This window comes from Xenopus tropicalis, chromosome 2 (genome assembly GCF_000004195.4).
Source record: "Xenopus tropicalis strain Nigerian chromosome 2, UCB_Xtro_10.0, whole genome shotgun sequence".
NCBI classification, from domain to species: Eukaryota; Metazoa; Chordata; class Amphibia; order Anura; family Pipidae; genus Xenopus; species Xenopus tropicalis.
The window spans coordinates 91377566-91396994 of NC_030678.2; the positions used below are offsets into that span (position 1 = coordinate 91377566).

At 37.3% G+C, this 19429-nt stretch overlaps 1 protein-coding gene across 2 annotated transcripts in view; it reads left to right on the forward strand.

Moving 5' to 3' along the window:
- Window positions 1-19429, forward strand: part of vmp1 (vacuole membrane protein 1) — a 109843-nt gene that overhangs the window by 42531 nt on the left and 47883 nt on the right. For both annotated transcript variants that reach the window (XM_031895884.1, NM_001007876.1), the window contains 1 exon segment: window positions 7067-7198. In XM_031895884.1, the coding sequence (XP_031751744.1) occupies window positions 7067-7198 (132 nt within the window).

A 19429-nucleotide genomic window follows, 5' to 3' on the forward strand; every position in this document is an offset into this window, starting at 1 on the left:
GTGACATGCTGACTGCCTGTACACGCAATTTTGGGGGAATTAGCAATGGTAGGCAGGCATGCAGAGGATCTGGAGCATAAGAGACAGGGACACCACATCTTCAGGCAAAACACAGGTTTATTTAGGGCCAGTTATTCCCAACATCAACATAAGACAGTTCATCAACATACAGTTCAGGATTATTGTTTGTCCCTTCTTCAGGGCTCTCACCTTCCAGAGTAACACTCAGGCTTCACCTTAAGCCTTGCTGACTCTTTTCAGCTCTCATCCGCCTGGTCACGTTTCCCTCTGCTCCTTGCAGTGGCAGGAGGCACCCCCAGCTCCTCTGGGAGTTCCTAACACAGGCAGGCAACCTTCCTGCCCTGTGCCCCACTCTGAGAGACCTTACTCAGTGAGTCCTGGCACTTCTCTGGTGACTCCTCACTTGGTTACCGCTCCCTCTGCTCCTTGCAGTGGCAGGAGGCACCCCCAGCACCTGTGGGAATTCCTAACACAGGTAGGCAGCCTTCCTGCTCTGTGCCCCGCTCTGAGAGTGACCCTCTGAGTCAAGAATCAACTTCAACTCTCCCCTGTGTAATCACACAGCCCTTTTATTTACTGCTCAGCTGCAGCCTAATCAGGCAGCTCCCTACAGCTGGCCAAATCAAAATACTAAGTGGAGTATGGGTGGCCATGGGTGAAGCATCTCTTTTGTCTTTGTTTGGAGCATTAGTATACTAGTTATCAGCGCTGGTAGTATGTATTGTCCACAATCTATTATTGTCTTAGTTTATATATAAGAACAAAAATATTACATACCAGTTGGGAGGGTAAATTTTAAATCACACTGGGAGAACATGGGAATTATTATCCGTTTTGAACCCCCTGTGCCACAAAGCACTCTTGCTCATGAATTCTACAGAACAAAATGTTGCTTTCCTTATCTGTTTGTATAGATGTTGCTTGCCTTTTCAAATACCCTAGTTACTGCATTATTATGTTTAATATCCCGTAAAGTTTGAGTCATAGCCAGTAAGATATTTTTGAAACCAAGTTTTAGGTAATCAGTGGTCACTGTATCTTAGAAATGCTCAGTTAGGATTATTGGGTGGATTTAATTTATAATTTGTCCATATAATAGTTTAATTGTCATTCTAAATATATTCTGTATAATATATGCCATATTGTAGTAATTGTCATTATTTTTAAGGAAAGAAAAATAAGGGTTCTATTCTACAAAATAATTTAATTTACCAGCTGGAAATTTAAGTGGGTAAAAATGGCTATTTTTTCACAATTAGCTAAATTAAATGGAAAGTTTACATTTCTGTTAACTTTTTGCAGTGATTAATATGGTTGCCCTGGGGTACAGCTTAACAGACTGCGAGCGAGTAATATATGTTAGAGTTATAATGTTAGAGAAATTGATTTTGATTTATAAATAGGTTTATTGCACTATTAATGTTTAGTTAAAAAAATAAACATAATATTCTGTTTAGGGGAACTTGCATACGTGTTTATTCACATGCTTGGGTCAGCCATGAATATATGGAAGCTTTGCTCAGAATTTGGCAATGGGAGATGTATGCTTACGCACAAAGTTAAAGTTGAGGGCACAGCATTAAATCTACTTATTGTTTAGAAATACATATTGTTCACATGTAACACGTGTAATGTCTTTGTATGTGTTTAAACATGATTACCACTGCATAAACCAATGTATTGGTCACTTGGGGCATTAAAGATGTCTCTGGTATTATCTGAGTAAGCAGAATATGTATCTCAAGATCATTTTGAAAACTACGTTCTCTCACTCCTCATTGTAACCTTGGGTGTACTTGGACCTTTTAATTTTAGAAATCATAATATTTTGAAAAATGCAATTTATTAGTTACATTACAACACAATAAACAATGGCTAAACTTGTAGAGATTGTTTGTTGCATGAAGTAGACTAATTACAATCTAAATACTAATTTTAATAAAAATGCATTCCCAGTTTTAGTCATACTGTAAAGACTTTTACAAGAACATTGGCAATGCATTAACTTAAACCTGAAATTGCTGTCCTCAAAGGAATGCCTCTTTTCCTTTGTCCTAAGAAGTTAGCCCTTTTGTTAGATCCCCTCTTACTCAGCGGTTGTTTTGTCTCCCCAATATTATAGATCCATGCCCTTTTCACTACCCAAGACAGCATAGACCACATTATTTTTCATGTGTTTTTCATGTTGGGTAATTTGGGTTTACCAGCTTTTGTCTAAGGGTATTGCTTGGTTTTTTGGTACCATATATGGGAGGGGTATGATGCTTTGCATACTATGTGCCTAACCTCTGTTAGTTGGTCTGGTTTTAGCTTGACCTTGATGTTGTTTTTACAAAGGTCCAGTCTGGGTTTCCACAAAATTTCAAAGCTTGTTGCTTGTATTCTTTGTCCACTCAGTTGAACTAAAGAAGAAAGCTCAGTTGCTTTAGATTTATTTCTACTAGATACTGTAATTCAAATACTTCTAACCTTTCAGGTTATGACTCAGCATCTTAAGCGAGACTAAAACACAGGATGATGTAGTAATAAGAAATCTGAGAGTATGAGAAATCCAGTAAGGGAGACAATGTGGTCCTTTTGTCAGAACACACTGACAAAACCCTCAAGATAATTAGATCATAGGATAATTAGGCATGATAAATACTCAATGCTAATTCTATTGTTTTGTATGCATTTTTAACATTTTAACCATGGCTAAAACCAACTGAAAGATAATTAAGGAAAACATTAAGATACCTAAATGTCAACCTTATTAACACACATAACACCTACAGCAACTAAGCATAATATCTGTGCACTATCAAACTAATTACATTGAGTACATGTTAAATCCATGTTATTTAGAAATTCTTTACAACTTTCTATTTACAAATATGTAGCATGCTTATTTTTAAATGTTAAACCTTGAATTTATGCAAATTGCAGTTTATTAAAGGGGCCAAATTATCTGGTGCTGTTTTCCATAATTTGGCTTAGGGACCCTGTTCCATTGAATTCAAAGCTAAGGCCAAAGACAATTCTGTGCTTCCTACATAGTAGTCCGAGGAAGGCATTTTCTTGTGTCAGCTCAATATTGCTATCACACAAATCAAAGTCTATTAACATTTTTTGTTTAGATTTCCTGCACAGTACCTAGACCTTAACCCAACTGAACTTCTGTGGGATTCATTAGAACACTGACCGTGAGGCAGGCCTTATTCCTAAAATGAATGCCCATCCTTAAGAATGGTCTTGTGGCTGAAGAAGAGTAGAAGCTATTAAAGCAGCAACAGTCTTAAAAGTTTTTGGCATGCAAATGTCTTATATATTGGCAATATAGTGTTGTTGATATCTTGTCATATCTTTTGTGACCAAAGTATACAAATTAGATTAGTATCATGTTTTGAGCCCCCTTTTGGAATACCATTTTGAAAGTGAGTGTAATGCAATTTACTCAGAATGTTTTTGCTTACATTTTTATGGTAGATAAATGCTCAGAATAGAAAGAAATAATTTAAATTGTTCAAATAATAGTTACAGCCTACCTGCATCACCCTAAAGGAGCGTTTGTGCCTGTTGTGCCTTGCTTGGCATATCAAACATCACACTGGGGTGTAGGGGAGCCCTGTACCTTAAAGGGGTTGATCACCTTCCAAATTTTATTTTTAGTTTACATTTTCAAGTGGTACACACACATTTTTTTCTGCCACTTTCTATTTTTTTTTAATTTTTCTTCTTTCTATTGTTTGTCAGGCAGCTCAGTAATCCAGGTGCAGGCTCTGGTCTTTTACATTGAATTAAACTTATTATGTAGCAACAGCTGACTTTAGGATACTGTCACACAAGGACGATTCTTGGCTTGTGATTAAGCACATAATTGGCCACTCCGCTCTCACATGTGTCTGCACCCAGAGCCACTGCATTGAACCGGGTGCAGGCACGCGGCGTGCATTTTAGCACTGAAATGCATACTCACATGTTTCCATGCCAAAGGCCACTCCGTGTGCCAGCGCAGTGGGTTCGGGTGCAGACACATGAGATGGCTGGATCTCAACCTATGTTTACCTACTGGCCAAGAATAAGTCCTGTGTGGCATTAACCTTAAAGGCTAATGGGAAACTATGTTTTTTTTTTTATAAAAACACATCAGTTAATAGCAATCCTTTACAATCCTGCACTGAAATACATTTTTTCAAAAGAGCAAACAAGATTATTTTATATTTAATTTTGAAATGTGATGAGAGGCTTGCCAAGTTCTTTGTTTCCAAAGTGCCCTCAGCCATGTGACTTGTGCTCTGATAAACTCCAGTCACTCTTGCAACATTTTCACTTGGCTTTACACCTGCACTCATATTAGTACTTGCCATCCTCCATACTTGAATGACCCCTAGGTAAAGCGGATGCAACCACTGCATCCTCTGGTAGTTACACCACTGTTAAGTAATGTAGCATAGGTCCCTGTTTCCAAATTTTCCCAAACCTTTGGAAAGAATATCTGTTTTCACACATTCCTCTTCCTTATGTCTTCTATCTTCTGAATGCCGGGGCCTGCGCATGTGCAGTAGAGTGAAAAAGCGACTTTTGTTTTTGTTAAAGTTTGGCTTTTCACTCTACTCTACTGCGCATGTACAAGTGCACAAAAACAGAAAAAGGAAGAGGAGACATTCGCTCGCAGGTACCCTGGGCTTGTGTGGTCTTCTTCTCACAGGAGCACCAGCCCGGGGTAAAAAGTAAGCAATTAAAATCACTGGGGGGTGCCTAACATTTTGGCATCCCCCAGTGACTTAGCTTTTCCTTCTCCTTTAAGTGTGTATTGTTGATAGAAAGCAACAGTTTTCTCTAACAAAATACAGCTTTCACTTTAAAGGAATTTATGACCCCTGATTGTAAATATTTATTATCTGACTGTTACAAAATATGCTGGAAGCAAATTTCTTAACACAGCAGATTAATGATGTGTCTGTACAAAAGACGAAAAACACTGTACAAAAAAAACACAGCCATCCCTTAAGTTAAGGCAAGAGCACATGGGGCGGTTTTTCTGCCTGCGGATTAGCACAGGCTGACAATTCGCCCCTATGCTTTTAGTTGTGCCTGCACCCAGAAGCATTAAATCTGCCTGGATGTGGACACACATAGCCAGTATCTGCCAACAAGCAACAAGTCTTGCATTTGTTGGCGGATATCAGCTGCGTGTGCCTGCAACAGGGGGGATTGGGTGCTTCTGGCTGTAGGCACAACTAGAAGATTTTTTAAGCGTAGTGGTGGCTTGTCAGCCTGCACTTATGCTGTGTGCCCTTGCCCTTAATATATATATATTATTAGTATAGGGATGTGTTATCCGGACACCCGTTATCCAGAAAGCTCAGAATTATAGAAAGGCCGACTCACTTTTAATCAAACAATTATCATTTTTAAAATTGATTTCCTGTTTCCTTGAAGCAATAAAACAGTTCCTTGTACTTGATCCCAACTAAGATATAATTAATCTTTTATGGTGACATAACAGTGCTATTGGGCTTTTATTGTTTAAAAGGGGAGCAGCAGTGGGGGTGAGGTGGCTGGCCGGCTTGGCCCACCTCTGCCTGTATTAGTGTATACAGCATATTTGTCTTCAGGTACAGGTACCTTGTCTATATAGCCTGGCTTTACAAACATTAAATGCATTTTTTTTTTTTACAGAGGCCCTCTTGTAGAAATAAATTAATGACACTGACCATTAGTGAACTATTACAAATACTGTGTTGCATGTTAACATTTCCCTTTGCCTTCAGGGAACCCTGCAAGACATGTTGACAGCAACTTTTGGCTTTGTGATCACACCAATAATGTATGGGGTTGTTTCTTAGATCTGGCACAAGTTAAAATAAATGGCAAATTTATGTGCGCTTGCTATAAGTTAACATAGGTCTGCCCTACTGGAGACTTGCAGGCTGTGCATTGCCTTATAGTGTTTTATTTACGCTGGCTAGCCTGTCAATAGGCTCTATAGAATACTCTGCATCCATTTTAATTTGCCCTCAAATATGGAGTATATGTGATAATCAGCCCACTACCTGATCAATGTCCACAACATTACATTGTACATCGTCATTTTATTAAGCTCTACTGTTCAGTTTATGTACCAGTAGTGGTGAAGGACCTTAGGTTTATGGCAGAGAAGGAATAAGGGTAAATGCTCTATATTTTTGCGCCTCACTGATTTATATTATTGGCATACAGAGAATTGATAGGTCACTCAGTTTTGTCAATAAGCTTTACACTGAAAAAGACAGAAAGATTCATTATCACAGCATAAAATGGCCAAGAGAACTGAACAGACTAGTTCTGATCAGTTTGATAGCATTGTCATGTCTTCTGGAGTACAGTAATAACATTACTTAAAATGTTTGTTATAACATGCAACCTGCTTCCTGCTGTTGTCTGGCAGCTTTCCAGATCAGAAGAATCACAATTTTCTCATGTTTATGGCTTGCCTGCTGTCACTAAGAAGGAGCACATCCACTTGGAGAGATTATGGAGGCCCATTTATAAAGGCTTAGCATCTTGAAAACTGCTTTGCGCTGACTGAAATGCACAGAACATGTTCTGCAGCATTGTGCATTCCCCCACGGTGGGCAGAAGTCTGCCATCTTTTCAGAGGTGGCAGTTATTTCTAAGCAGATTTACAGCAGCATTTAATCAGTCTGTTGTGGAACATGTCACTTCTGACGCACAGTGGGATCCAAATGGCCATGGGTGGGGGCAGCACTTTGCTCCTTGAGAGTTAGATGGGTCATTTTGGACCCTTTTTTTTGCCAGTGTTTGCAGTGTGCATTGACCATTTTTGTCTCACTGCACTGAATTCTAGATTCTGCATACTTGTGTTTATTGCATTTCCTAAACAATGGTGTAGTTGTAGAACTTGCTTTGTTTCCAGTGACCAAGCCCCTGGCTCCAAAGAAACATCAATGGTCGTACACTTCCTTCTATTATGTTATCTCCAGTATTTAGTAAAATATACCACACCACCAACAAATATATTTTTTCTCTTCTAATTATTCGTTTTATTTTCACTTGTGTTTAGGGAGCTGGCACAGCCATTGGAGAATTACCTCCATATTTTATGGCCAGAGCAGCTCGGCTTTCCGGAGTAGAAACAGATGATGAAGAATATGCAGAATTTGAAGAAATGCTTGAACATGCCCAGACTGCACAGGTAAGAACAACAAATAATTTGCACTTGTTATTTTTAGTGTCTATGTAAGTATTTATTAGTAATGAAAAAACATACTATGCCTTTTTTCAAAGGGCTAGGTGCAAGAGCCAAGGGCCACAGAAATGCAGCCTTCAGAGCTCTATGTAGTACGTTTTTGCACCTGACCCTGTTAATGTCGTTTTTTTGCTTTGCACCTCACCCAGATTTGAACATATAACTCATTATGCAGATCTCATTATTCTGAAGCACAAGGAAGCACTGTGCTTAGTTCCTGCCATAGGCATGTTGTACATAGGGGTCTCCTCGACACCTTGTTTCACTCTGTTCTTTCTAGCTTGCATGTTCTGAAGAAGGGACATTGCGCCGGCTAATGCATGCTGCTCTGTTGCACAGTGTGGTACAACTCTTTGCACTCCATTCTAGGAGTTCCATTTGTTTAACACAAAGAGTCCTGCTTTTTGCATCTGGCAAAGTCTGTCTGGTGTCATTTATGGTGTTTGGCATGCAAATGACATGTGCACACTATTCCTTTGGCATAATTATGATGCGTCTATTAGTGCAGAACACTGAGGGAACCCTGGAGCTACCATCTTGTAAAGAGGTGGTGGTAGTGCTAGGGTTCACTTGCATCAGTAGGCACAGTAGCGCCTATACGGAAGTGCGAAGAGGAAGAGTGCATTTTGAAACGCGTATCTTTAAAGAAAGTGTTTTCTAGTGCAACTCACGTGCAGACATAACAGTGTTTTGACAGGCTGTTACTGTATGCCTTGTTATTAAATGGCAACTGTTTATATATAAAATTAGTCTTCAGTATTGCCCTGCCAAAATCATTTCCACCAACCACATTAGCTGGATTCGTTCCAGCTTTGTCTGTGTTATCCTTCTTATCCTGTTTACTCTTGCATTCGATACAGAATTATTATGACAGACAACGTTTCTGGGTTTTACACTTTACAAGTTTCAGTAAATTTAGGGATCATAAATGAATAAATATATTTTCAGATTATTTATAGTTAGCATCTTGATAGTTAGACTTATGTGGAAATCCACAGCAGGATTCTTTCTACACTATAGTGCACATACCACACGATGGTAAGAAAACATGCCTGTTCCTTATGAGAGATGCTCTGAATAAAAGTCTATTAAAGTGCATTTCCGCATACCCCCATTCACTTACGAATGACCTTGCCAACTTTTAATTCGCTTAGTTTTGTATTAGTGTTTTTCATGTTTTTTGCAAATGATAAATTATGGAAAAATTGTGTTTTTGAGTAATTAGTAAAATACACTGTTTTTAGCTAAAAAAAAAAGGTCAGATTCATGAAAACAAACAAAATACGAAAATAAGTTAATCTGACCCTTCGGTTTTCCAAAGTCGCGCAAAGATTCTTCCTGCAGGCAACTTCACGCAAATTGGAAAGGCGAAGGCCTTTCTACCAGCAATTCCCTTATTTGCAGAGATCTATCATGGGGGACTAATCTCTGTGTGGGACTAATCTCTGTGTGGGACATTAGCCTAAAGGGCATCTAAACCAAAAAAAATGAATTGATATAAACTTTCTCTGAGTATTTTTGCAGTTTGCATTAATTTTCTATTGGTTTCTATGATATTTGCATTTTTAGACTGCAATTGAAAGTCATCATAGGATTAAAGAAAAACTATAACCCCAAACAATGCAGGTTTCTATAAAATTATATATTGCATTAAACAGCTGATATGTAAAACCTTGCTTCATCTAAATCAACCATTTTTATAAAAAATATACTTTTTCTGTGGTATGTGCCATTGGGTAATCCTATATAGAAATTTGCCATTTTAAGTACTAAGGGCTGCCCCCCCTGGCATCTTATGATTCAAGGTTCACACAAACAGACCAATGGCACACATACATGTTAAGTCACTTCATCTAATTAATGGACTAAGTTCTGTCTTTTGCTCCCACACTTCTTCCTGTTAGTTAGAGCTGCATTATTTCCTGTCAGGTGATCTCTGAGGGAGCACACAGACCATCACAAAATGGTGACTCAAGATAAAGATGTAAAAGGGCAATATTTACTGATATATATTCCAGTTTGGTAAGATTCTTTAATACTTAATATTATATGTGTTTGTTCAGTATTTATTCTGGAGGTACAGTTTTCCTTAAAATGAATACAGGAAGTGCATAGACCCTATGGGGCTTAAAAAGAGCTGTTGAGCAAAGCCTGTCTAGCAGTATAGAACTGTTTAAAACTGCTAATATCTCAGAAAACAGGACTTCCAGAATCTCAGAAAAAAAACAGTTCTCAAGACCACTCTAAGGAATTTTAAACCACTTTATGGGGGAGGTTTATTAAGGCACGAATGCTCGGACCGTTCATTTGAATGTTCTGAGCGTATTTTTGCCAATTTTTTCACGCGTGTGCGACTTTTTCGTACGCCCGCACAACTTTTTTGTACGCTTGCGCGCAAAAATTCAGAAAGGTTCTGCCGCTGTTTACAATCTTCGATACGAAAATTTTGTGACTTTCAGATCGCCAATACGATATTATCGTGACTAATACGATTTTTTCGTAAGCATTTTCGTGATATTTGCAATCTTCAGAAATTATCGTATCCAATCCGAATTTTTCCCATTCGGGATTCGAACTCGTGTTTTAATGAATCGGCCCCTATGTTTTGTTTAAATCCCCCTTAACATACTGTTTATGAACTGGAGTGACTCCCACCATCTACTAGCAATTGAGCTAAATATACCTGTAGTTCACATCCTTGAAACACAAAACCAGGTTGATAAAATGATGGGACTGATCACATTTAAAAGCATAAAAAGTTATGCTTTTGGACAACCCCATCATGAATTTGGACTAAATGTTTCAGCTATTATTGATGCTTTCTGTTCAGGGAACCTTGTGTGTTTTACAGCTCACACTTTTCCCCCTCCTGCTGCACCAAGATAATTTAGTTTATCAGTATAAACTGACCCATTTTACCTATTTTGTCTATTTTATGTTCCACTAATGTGCACATGTGCAGTTGGAGCAGACTTTCTACTCCCATATTTAGAAGTTTTAGTGGAGTTTCATAAAGGAGAAGCTTATAACAAGTAAAGCTGGCAATACATGCACCGATATAATTGTATGAAATAGTTTTGGACTGTGTGTAGGCTCAGAATTATCATCCTGATGATAATTTCTGTACTGTGGCAATCGGTCATTTAGTTGGAAAATTTCAGTTGGATAACACTAAAATCTGCACATGTATTGTGTATCTGACAATATCCTTGGGGGACCTACAATGCATTTCCAGGAAGACACTTTCGTACGATTGGTGTCTACCAACTATTTCATGTACAGAACATCCCCCACAATTTCAGTCTGAATGCTAGTTTTAGATTGTTGCATTTAAAAGTACGATCGATATCCGAACATTTGTTTACAGAAGAATCTGAAAGTGTATGTCCACCTGAACTGTGTTTTCCAAAGATCAGATGAAATTCACCCTGGCAACAAATTGATGGAAGATGGGCAGCTAGCCTTTTTTTATACAAATACACTAATTCTATAGTTCAAAGAAATGGACCAGTTCAGACTATCAGTAAGCCTAAGGGGCACATTTACTAATCCACGAACGTCTGAAAGCGTTTTTTTCGTAATGATCGGTATTTTTGCGATTTTTTTTTTCGTTGCCGTTGCAACTTTTTTTGCGAATTGTCGCGACTTTTTCGTCGCCGTCACGACTTGTTCGCGAATTGTCGCGACTTTTTCGCCGGCGTCGCAAAAAATTCGGATTGGTTTTTCCGCTGTTTACTATAGTGCAATACGAAAAAATTGTGACAGCGACGAAAACATTTCGCAAAATACAATAAAGTTGCGACGGCGCCGAAAAAGTCGCGATAAATACGAAACAATCGCAACGGCGACGAAAAAAATCGCAAAATTTTCGTTTCCAATCTGTTTTTTTCCCATTCGGATTCGAGGATTAGTAAATGTGCCCCTTACAGTACTGGTGACAGTTTTAAAAGAGCAGGGCAGCTTTAGTTCTCTTTGCCCTCTTTACTTCTTCCACCCTGGCTACTCTGGCTCTGGAGTCTTTAGCTTCCCTCTTCCACTTTGTGACAGCAGTTAATGGACTACCTTCCTTTAGGGTAGTGATACATGAGGAGATTAGTCCCCACCATAAATCTTCACAATTGCGGGCAACTAATCTCCCCGACATGCCATCCCACCGGCAAGAATGTAAATCGCCGGTGGAATGGCATATGTGCCGCTTCGGTTTTCTGAAGTCGCCCGAAGTTTCCTTGTGAGCCAACTTCGGATGACCAAAGTGATGCGTATACAATCCCAGTGGTGATTTACATTCTTGCCGGTGGGATGGCATGTCGGGGAGATTAGTCACCCGCGATAGTGAAGGTTTATTGCGGGCGACTAATCTCCCCATGTGCCATTGCCCTTAGGGATGTCTGTTACCATAGCTGAGATAATAATTGCATGTGTTTGTGTATTCTTTTGTGCACTTGCTTAAAATACAAATAGTGCTCCAGTTTTGGTAGCATTTCCTTGAATATAGTCTTGTATTCTTTAGTGACCAGATAGTGGAGCTCGTTAAAATACTTGCTGCAATATAAATCATATGTAGTGTGCTCTGTATTAATCACTTCTTGTCGTCTAGAAGAATGTGCTGAATTCTTCTCTGACCCTCTTTCTTTTTTTTCCCCCTGCCTTCTTTTCTCCCCTCCCTCCCATTTCCTGTGAATTTAGTGCAAAACATAACTGGTTGTCTGTGACAGACAAAATATATTGCTCTCAGGTACAGCCATGGTGGTCAGAGCTCCCTTCCAGCATGTAGTCACATTCAAGTGGGAAACATGCTGCCTTTGGCTAACAGCCAAGGCTAGGTTAGGTACACTTATATACTTTCTTAACACCTAAGAAATGTAAAACTATGTTATGAGATGACTGATATGTCTTTCATAACTTATTTACCCAGTTCTAATGACCTTGTTAATTTCAGGTACATTTTGCTGGGTTCCACATGCAGAGTTCATCTGTGCAGGAATATAGCATTTTCTATTATTAAGTACAATGTATTTTGTTACTAGTTAGCAGCCATTCAACTACCATTCACAGTTTCCTGTAAGAGCCACAACTTTTCATGCCATCTGTTGGAGGCTGTCATACTAAATATCTTTAGGTGGTTTTATTACGCAGGCCATACACTGCTTTTAAGTCGGCTATACAAACAAGTTTAAGGACAATGGCACACGTGGAGATTAGTCGCCCAAGATAAATCTATGCTATTGTGGGTGACTAATCTCCTTTAAATGCCATCCCACCGGCAAGAAAGTAAATCGTCGGTGGGAAGGCATACGTGTCGCTCCTTGCAAGGCAAATTTGGGAAACCGAAGCAGCGCGTATGCCATCCCACCAGCAATTTACATTCTTGCTGGTGGAATGGCATTACAGGGAGATTAGTTGCCCACGGTAACAAAGATTTGTCGCGGGGTGACTTATCTCTGGTGTGCCACTGTCCTTAGGCTGATCTGTTAATTTGTACCCATGGCCAACAATTGGATGCCTATGCTATCAAGCCAAGATTAGTATCTGGCCAAGTCCTTAAGGCAATGGCATGTGGGGGTGCATCTTTGTTGCAGTATTTTGTTACAATACCAAGAATTGTTTTAATTTGCTTTCCAGCCTAGTATATACTGGTGCAATTCTTTTTTTTTAGAAGAAAAAAATGTTTTTTTTGTATGAACTGATCCCAAGTGTGATATTCCCCAAGATTCCCCATCACTGTGTTCTTTTGGATTAGGGATGCATGGAATCCAGAAATTCGTTTGGGATTCAACCAAATCCTAGCAATTTTTGTAGAATTTAATCGATTCCTAAATGTCCAGCCGGACTTCATCTGTTATTCATTTGAATAACTGAACGCGACAATTTTATGGTCACCATTGATGCATTTTTTTTCATATTTTTTTTTTATTAGATTTAAATATTCAGATTAGTGTTAGGCTTTTGTTCCATATTCGTTTGTTGATTATTTGGTGGAAATTAGAAACTATGCGTTTGATACTTTTTTAAATGTGATTCATTATAATTGCATTATACCTCCTAGTATATTTTGATATTACTCTTAAAAAGTAAATCATATTACATAGGATATCAAATAAGCATCTGACAGGCAACTTGGTTTTCATAAGGTCTACACAGAAGAATGTATGAAATATAATCCCCTTTTATAAATATTGATCTTAAAAGTCATGTTTGGCACAAATGTGAATTTATGTAAAAGAAGCTTCAAAATTTGCTTACTTCATTCTCCAGTATAAAATAGTTATTTTAATGTATAATCCTTTGCAATATACATATTAACTGCAGTACCTTGTTTATTTCTCATTTTCATTTCTCAGAAAGTTGGTCTATCATTTCTGTTATCTTTTACATTATCAGATTGCAGTCCTAATTTAGCAAGAAACATAAAGGATGTGATTGCTTCTAGCAGAAATCACTTGAAACAAGAAGACTGCATACCTTACAGTTTTCTTAAATCTTTTATAAAAGGAATTATTTTCTTGCTTTTTTTTAAAGGGAGTCAATGGAAAATGGATGCAGTGCAGCCACACCTCTAGACTTACTACGCACTTTGTCATAGCTGTCCTGGAAAATGCAACAAATAAACACTACATGACGAATAGTCACACTATACATTACGCAAAGCTTTAGTGTACTTAGAGGAAAGTGCCTTTGGACAAAGTGTGCACAGTGAATCATTTTTCAAGTAAACAGTCTTTTCCTTAAAGTGGACACCTTTATTTCAAAGAATCAAAAGTAGGGGTACTGTTTCCTTCAAAAGAAAATAGTGCACTATTTATGGAAATATAATATGCTGTTAATTAATATTATGTGTGTGTATGTATGTATATATATATATATATATATATATTATATAAAATGTGTGTGTGTGTGTGTGTACGCATGCGTAGGACCTGTCCCGTTATCTGTAAACTCTCTATCCAGAAAGTTACAAATTAAGGAAAGGCTATCACCCACAGACTGCATTTTAAGCAAATAATTTAGGTTTTTAAAAATGATTTCTTTTTTTATATGTTATAATAAAAGAGCAGTTTGTACTTGATCCCAACTAAGGTATAATTAATCCTTATTGCAGGTAAAACAATCCTTATTTATTTAATGTTTAAATTATTTTATAGAAGACTTAAGGTATAGAGATCAAGCATTCTGGGGATCAGGTCCCATATCTGGATATATGATGCTATGAAGTAATTTATTGTTAATCTCTATGAAAATAGCACAGGTCACATAACACTAAGGGGCACATTTACTTATCCATGAACGCTCGGAGCGTTCATTTGATCAGTCCAATCATATTTTACGTGACTTTTTCGTACCTTGCATGACTTTTTTTGCCGCTTGCATGACTTTTTCGGATTTTTAGCACGAAAACCGGATCGCTTTTGCTCATGTTTAAAATTGTTCGGTGCAAAAATTTTGTGACTTTCAGATCGCCAATACGATATTATTGTGACTAATACGATTTTTTCTTAAGCATTTTCGTGATATTTGCGATCTTCAGAAATTTTCGTTTCCGATCCAAATTTTTCCCATTCGGGATTCGAACTCGTGTTTTGATAAGTCTGCCCCTAAGTATGAATGATCAAGACTATCTGTAACCAGTTTTTTTTTTTAAACTTTACATAAGTAAATCACATCTTCCTTATTCCAGTTCTGTGAAATCACAGTTTATGTAAATGAGGTTTCTGCTGCCAGATATGTAAATTTACACGCAGACAGTTAACAGTGCAAACCAGACATTAATGGTATAAACTCTACAAGATACTATACAATTCATGATCAAAAAGTAAAAAGTTTTGTCTGTAAAACCAGCAAAACGTGATTAACATGCAACAAGCCATATTTAAATATTCTAAATAGATGAAAGCAGCATTCAAAAAAGTAAATAAGATGAATGCTGTCATGTAACTAATTAACTCATGTAGAAGCAAGGGAAGCAGCATTCCAGGCCCTGAACAGGGCTCCCTCTGATGTGACTGTGTAACAACCTACCGGCAACCTCTTACAAATCCGTATCAGACACCCAGGGAGGTTGCCAGCTGTCTCTAACACAGTCACCACGCTGGCTTCTTGCACTTTATGATGCAGTGTAATGTATTGAACTTTCATGGCTTTAGAGAACATCTGCTCTGATTATCTGTTTCTGAAAACATATGTATTTCAACTGTATTTCAGTCTGCATCCCACTGGGCCCATATATTCATTTTTTTACCAGAAGTTTTCATGAGACCGTATACATGTATGAAATAATTTTTATTTTTAGTAGATTTCTTTTACTTATGTTTAGCCATTTTCTTTTTCTTAGTCTTTATCATTACTTTTAGAAAATATGCTTATCTATAGTTGTTTTTTATTTTTCTTTTTTTACCAACTCCTTTATACCTCTCCTTATGGGTCACTGCTACTGTCTTCTAAGATTTCTCATCTTACACTCCCTAAACCCAATTAATCTGTGCTGATCCTAATGACTAAGGGGCCACGCACTCCCTGGGTGTCAGTTGCTGTCAGGACCTGTTTTTGACTCCAGTGAATTTATTCTGGTTATGGTTTGTCTGGCCCATCACATGACTTCTCTGAAAATTCCCCCTCCTCTCCATTTCCAGTAAACTGTTTGAACAGCAGTGACTCAGAGTGAAACCATCTTTCCTTGTAACCACAGGGCTTGTTAAAGAATTTGTCAACGTGGACTCTAGAGGGCTTGTAGCTTAAGTGAGTTTGGAACTGCTGTGGTTAACAGTGTGTCAGGAGTTAGATGTTCTTTTAATCAGACATGGGATACTTGTCTGCAATGAGTTAAACTGTTGAACTTCCCTTAGGCTGTTTGACTGTACAGCATAAATTATACTTATCCTTCTAGTGTTTCCTAAGGTTGTATGTAGTCAGATCAGTTTTCCCATTACTTGGTTTAGTGCTAGAACATGTTGAATGAAAAAGAAAGAAAGAAAAGGAGACGTCAGAATCCATCTCACCACACCCACATGCTTTATACTAGAAAACTTTGCCGTGGATTCGAATCAGTAACCTCCCCGTTTCCCACTCTGATTGCATCACTTGCTTCACAACTTGCCGTCTTTATTATTAATAACAAATCTGTATTCTAAAATGAGCTGCTTATTACAGAAACACACTAACCAAAGAGAGGTTTAAAGCAATTTTTAATTTTCTGCTTCATTTTATTTTGCTAAATTGCTGGATAGGTATCACTGTGACAAGACCAAACACACTGGCACTGGAAATAATGTTTTTAACAAAAACAAAAAACCTGAACTTCACTACATGAGCTGGCCATTGTTATTATGCTTCTTTGTTGCTCAAGTTTCTTTTGAGGTTCAGCATTTGGTAAGGGCCCCCATGTAGCCCATAAAAATATTATAGATTTATAAAAACATTGTTGTCACTAGGACTGACTTTTTTTTACTGTCATAGGAAAACATGTTTTTTTCAAAACGCATTGAAAATTTTTTATTTTTTAATTTAGATTTGAAATTTTACATGGGCTAGCCATATGTTTTTATTTTCCAGGGTGCCACAGCCATGTGACCTGTGCTCTGATAAACTTCATTCACACTTTACTGCTGAGCTACAAGTTGGAGTAATATCACCAACCCAACACCTGATCAGCAGAACAATAGGAAGGTAGCAAGATAGCAGCTCCCAGTAGATATCAGGATAGCACTCAATGGTAAGAAATACTGTCTGTCTTGGGACTCCTCCAGTTACATGGGAGCAGGAGAAACAATACATTACCTGAAAGCAGTTCTAATGTGTAGTGCTGGCACCTTTGGAAAAGTCAGAATCAGGCACAATACACAGAGATGGCTGCCTACACACCAATATTACAGCTAAAAAATATATATATTTGTTGGTTCAAGAATACAATTGTAAATGGTAGATTGAATTATTTGCTATGTAAACAGTGTAATTTAGAAATAAAAAGTATACCATAAAAATCATGATAGTATCCCTTGATGGCCCAATTAGCACCTTCATTAGAATAACAGCCAGTCCCAGGCATTCCAGGAGATATGTGAGCTGAAAAATGGCTTTAGCTCAAAGTAAATCAAGCTTCTTGTTTTGATAACTTTGCATATATTTAGCAATGTTTTAAGTTACAGAGTTAATGCTACGCATATATGTTCAGATATGTGGATGACACCTGGGTCAAAGCATGTGAGGTTCCAGCCTTCACTGAACACACAAACTCTGTGGACAAAAACATCAGGTTCACAAGGGAAGATGTGAAAGACCGCAAACTGGCATATTTGGACTGTGCAATAGTTATCAAAGAGGGGGGGAACTTGGATATTGAAGTATACAGGAAACCCACCCACACAGATCAGTACTTGCTGTGTGATTCCCACCACCCTCTGGAATATAAACTGGGTGTTATAAGGACTCTGCATTGGTTGCCACAGTTTAGTTTTAGCCCAATGATGTAGAGGCTAAAGAGAAGGAACATATGAAAGGAGCTCTGAAAACTTGTGGGTACCCAGACTGGGCTTTTATCAAAACAGAATCAAAGTCAAGCAAAAAGACCAGACCAACACACCGAGGGGAGGAACATTGGGATTTGCTATGTAAATATTGTAGTTTAGAAATAAAAAGTATACCATGAAAATCATGACAGTATTACTTTAAAGTAATTATTATTTAATGTGAACAGACCATTTCCTTGGTTATGTTCAACAGTACTTTATATACCACGTTCCTTTTATTTCTGTGTTTAAAGCAGTTGGTTTATACATTTTGAGTGTGTTAGAGAGAGAGACAAACCTAATAAATAAGAAGAATGAACAATTCCTGAAACTACCGAACCAACCCTTGGCTGTGGTTAACACCATCCCTAAATTAATGAATGTACGCAATGACTTTTCAACCATGCCAGTGACAAAAAACAAATATGAATACTCACAACCTAACATAATACATCTTTAGCAGACCGCACCTATTTCCATATGAGAACTTTTTATATGCATGTGTTACTTTAAACTTTAAGGGTATAAGGGTTTTTTCCCCTTAATTTGGACCACAATGGCTTAAGGCTACTTAAAAAAACATTTAAACATTAGATAAATTCACTGGGATTGTTTGGATTCATGCAGCTTACTTACCATCAAGTAACGGATAATTTTTTTTCCCTTTTTTTTTTCCTTTATAATAGTAATCATTAAAATAATTTTAAGTTATTTGCTGAAAATGGACTTTATGGGAAATGGCCTTCCAGTAATTTGGGGCTTTCTGAATATCTTTCTTTCTGAATAAGTGATCCTGTATCTTTACAAACAATTCCTTAATATTTTTATATTTAAATATTGTTTTTGATTTATATCATTTATGTCTATTTATTAAATCTAGTTTAAATATTTCACATTGCCACAGTAATAAGACCTCTGTATAAAAAAAATTCTGCACTATTACCAATGCAGTATGAAATGGGATAAAAGCTTGTCATATCAGTGTCATTAATCATTCCTTATTATTTCTTCTATTTGCATAGCTTGTTATGGTATTTCTCATAGGAAAGTAACCAAATTTTAACCTTTTCTCCGTGCAGACAAAACTCAGTATTAAGTATGAGTATCACTTTATTTCAACAATACATTATATAAACGAGCAAGTAATTTTTGTTTATTTTAACAGCCGTTTTCCCTTTTGTTGCTGGTCATGGTTTTTAGGTTTCTAAAGAGCACTAATGACGTCAGTTGCTGGCAAATACCAAGTGTAAACCGTATACTTTTGTTGTTTCATATGCAAATGTATACCTTCTATAGAAAGCAAGGTAAAGTGTCAAAGTCTGAGTCATGGTTAGCTCAAAGATCAGCCATTGGCAATGTCTTTGTTTGAAGGTAGCTAAATGTGACTCATTGTTAGTAAAATATTCTCATGTAACCTCTACTTCTGTGTGTTATAAATGGATTCCAGTTTTTTTTGTTACACAAAAGCATTTGGCTACTATAACAATATTATATAAATAATAATAATAATTGACTTATTCTAAGACTTATTATAAAATAATGTGTTATATCAATTATATATTAATCATTATATAATATAATATTATTATTACAAAGTGAAGAACACCTTTTTATGTCCTAAAGCCTTTTCCAAACTACCATCAACAGAACATATTTTTTATCTAGCCCAGTAATGAAG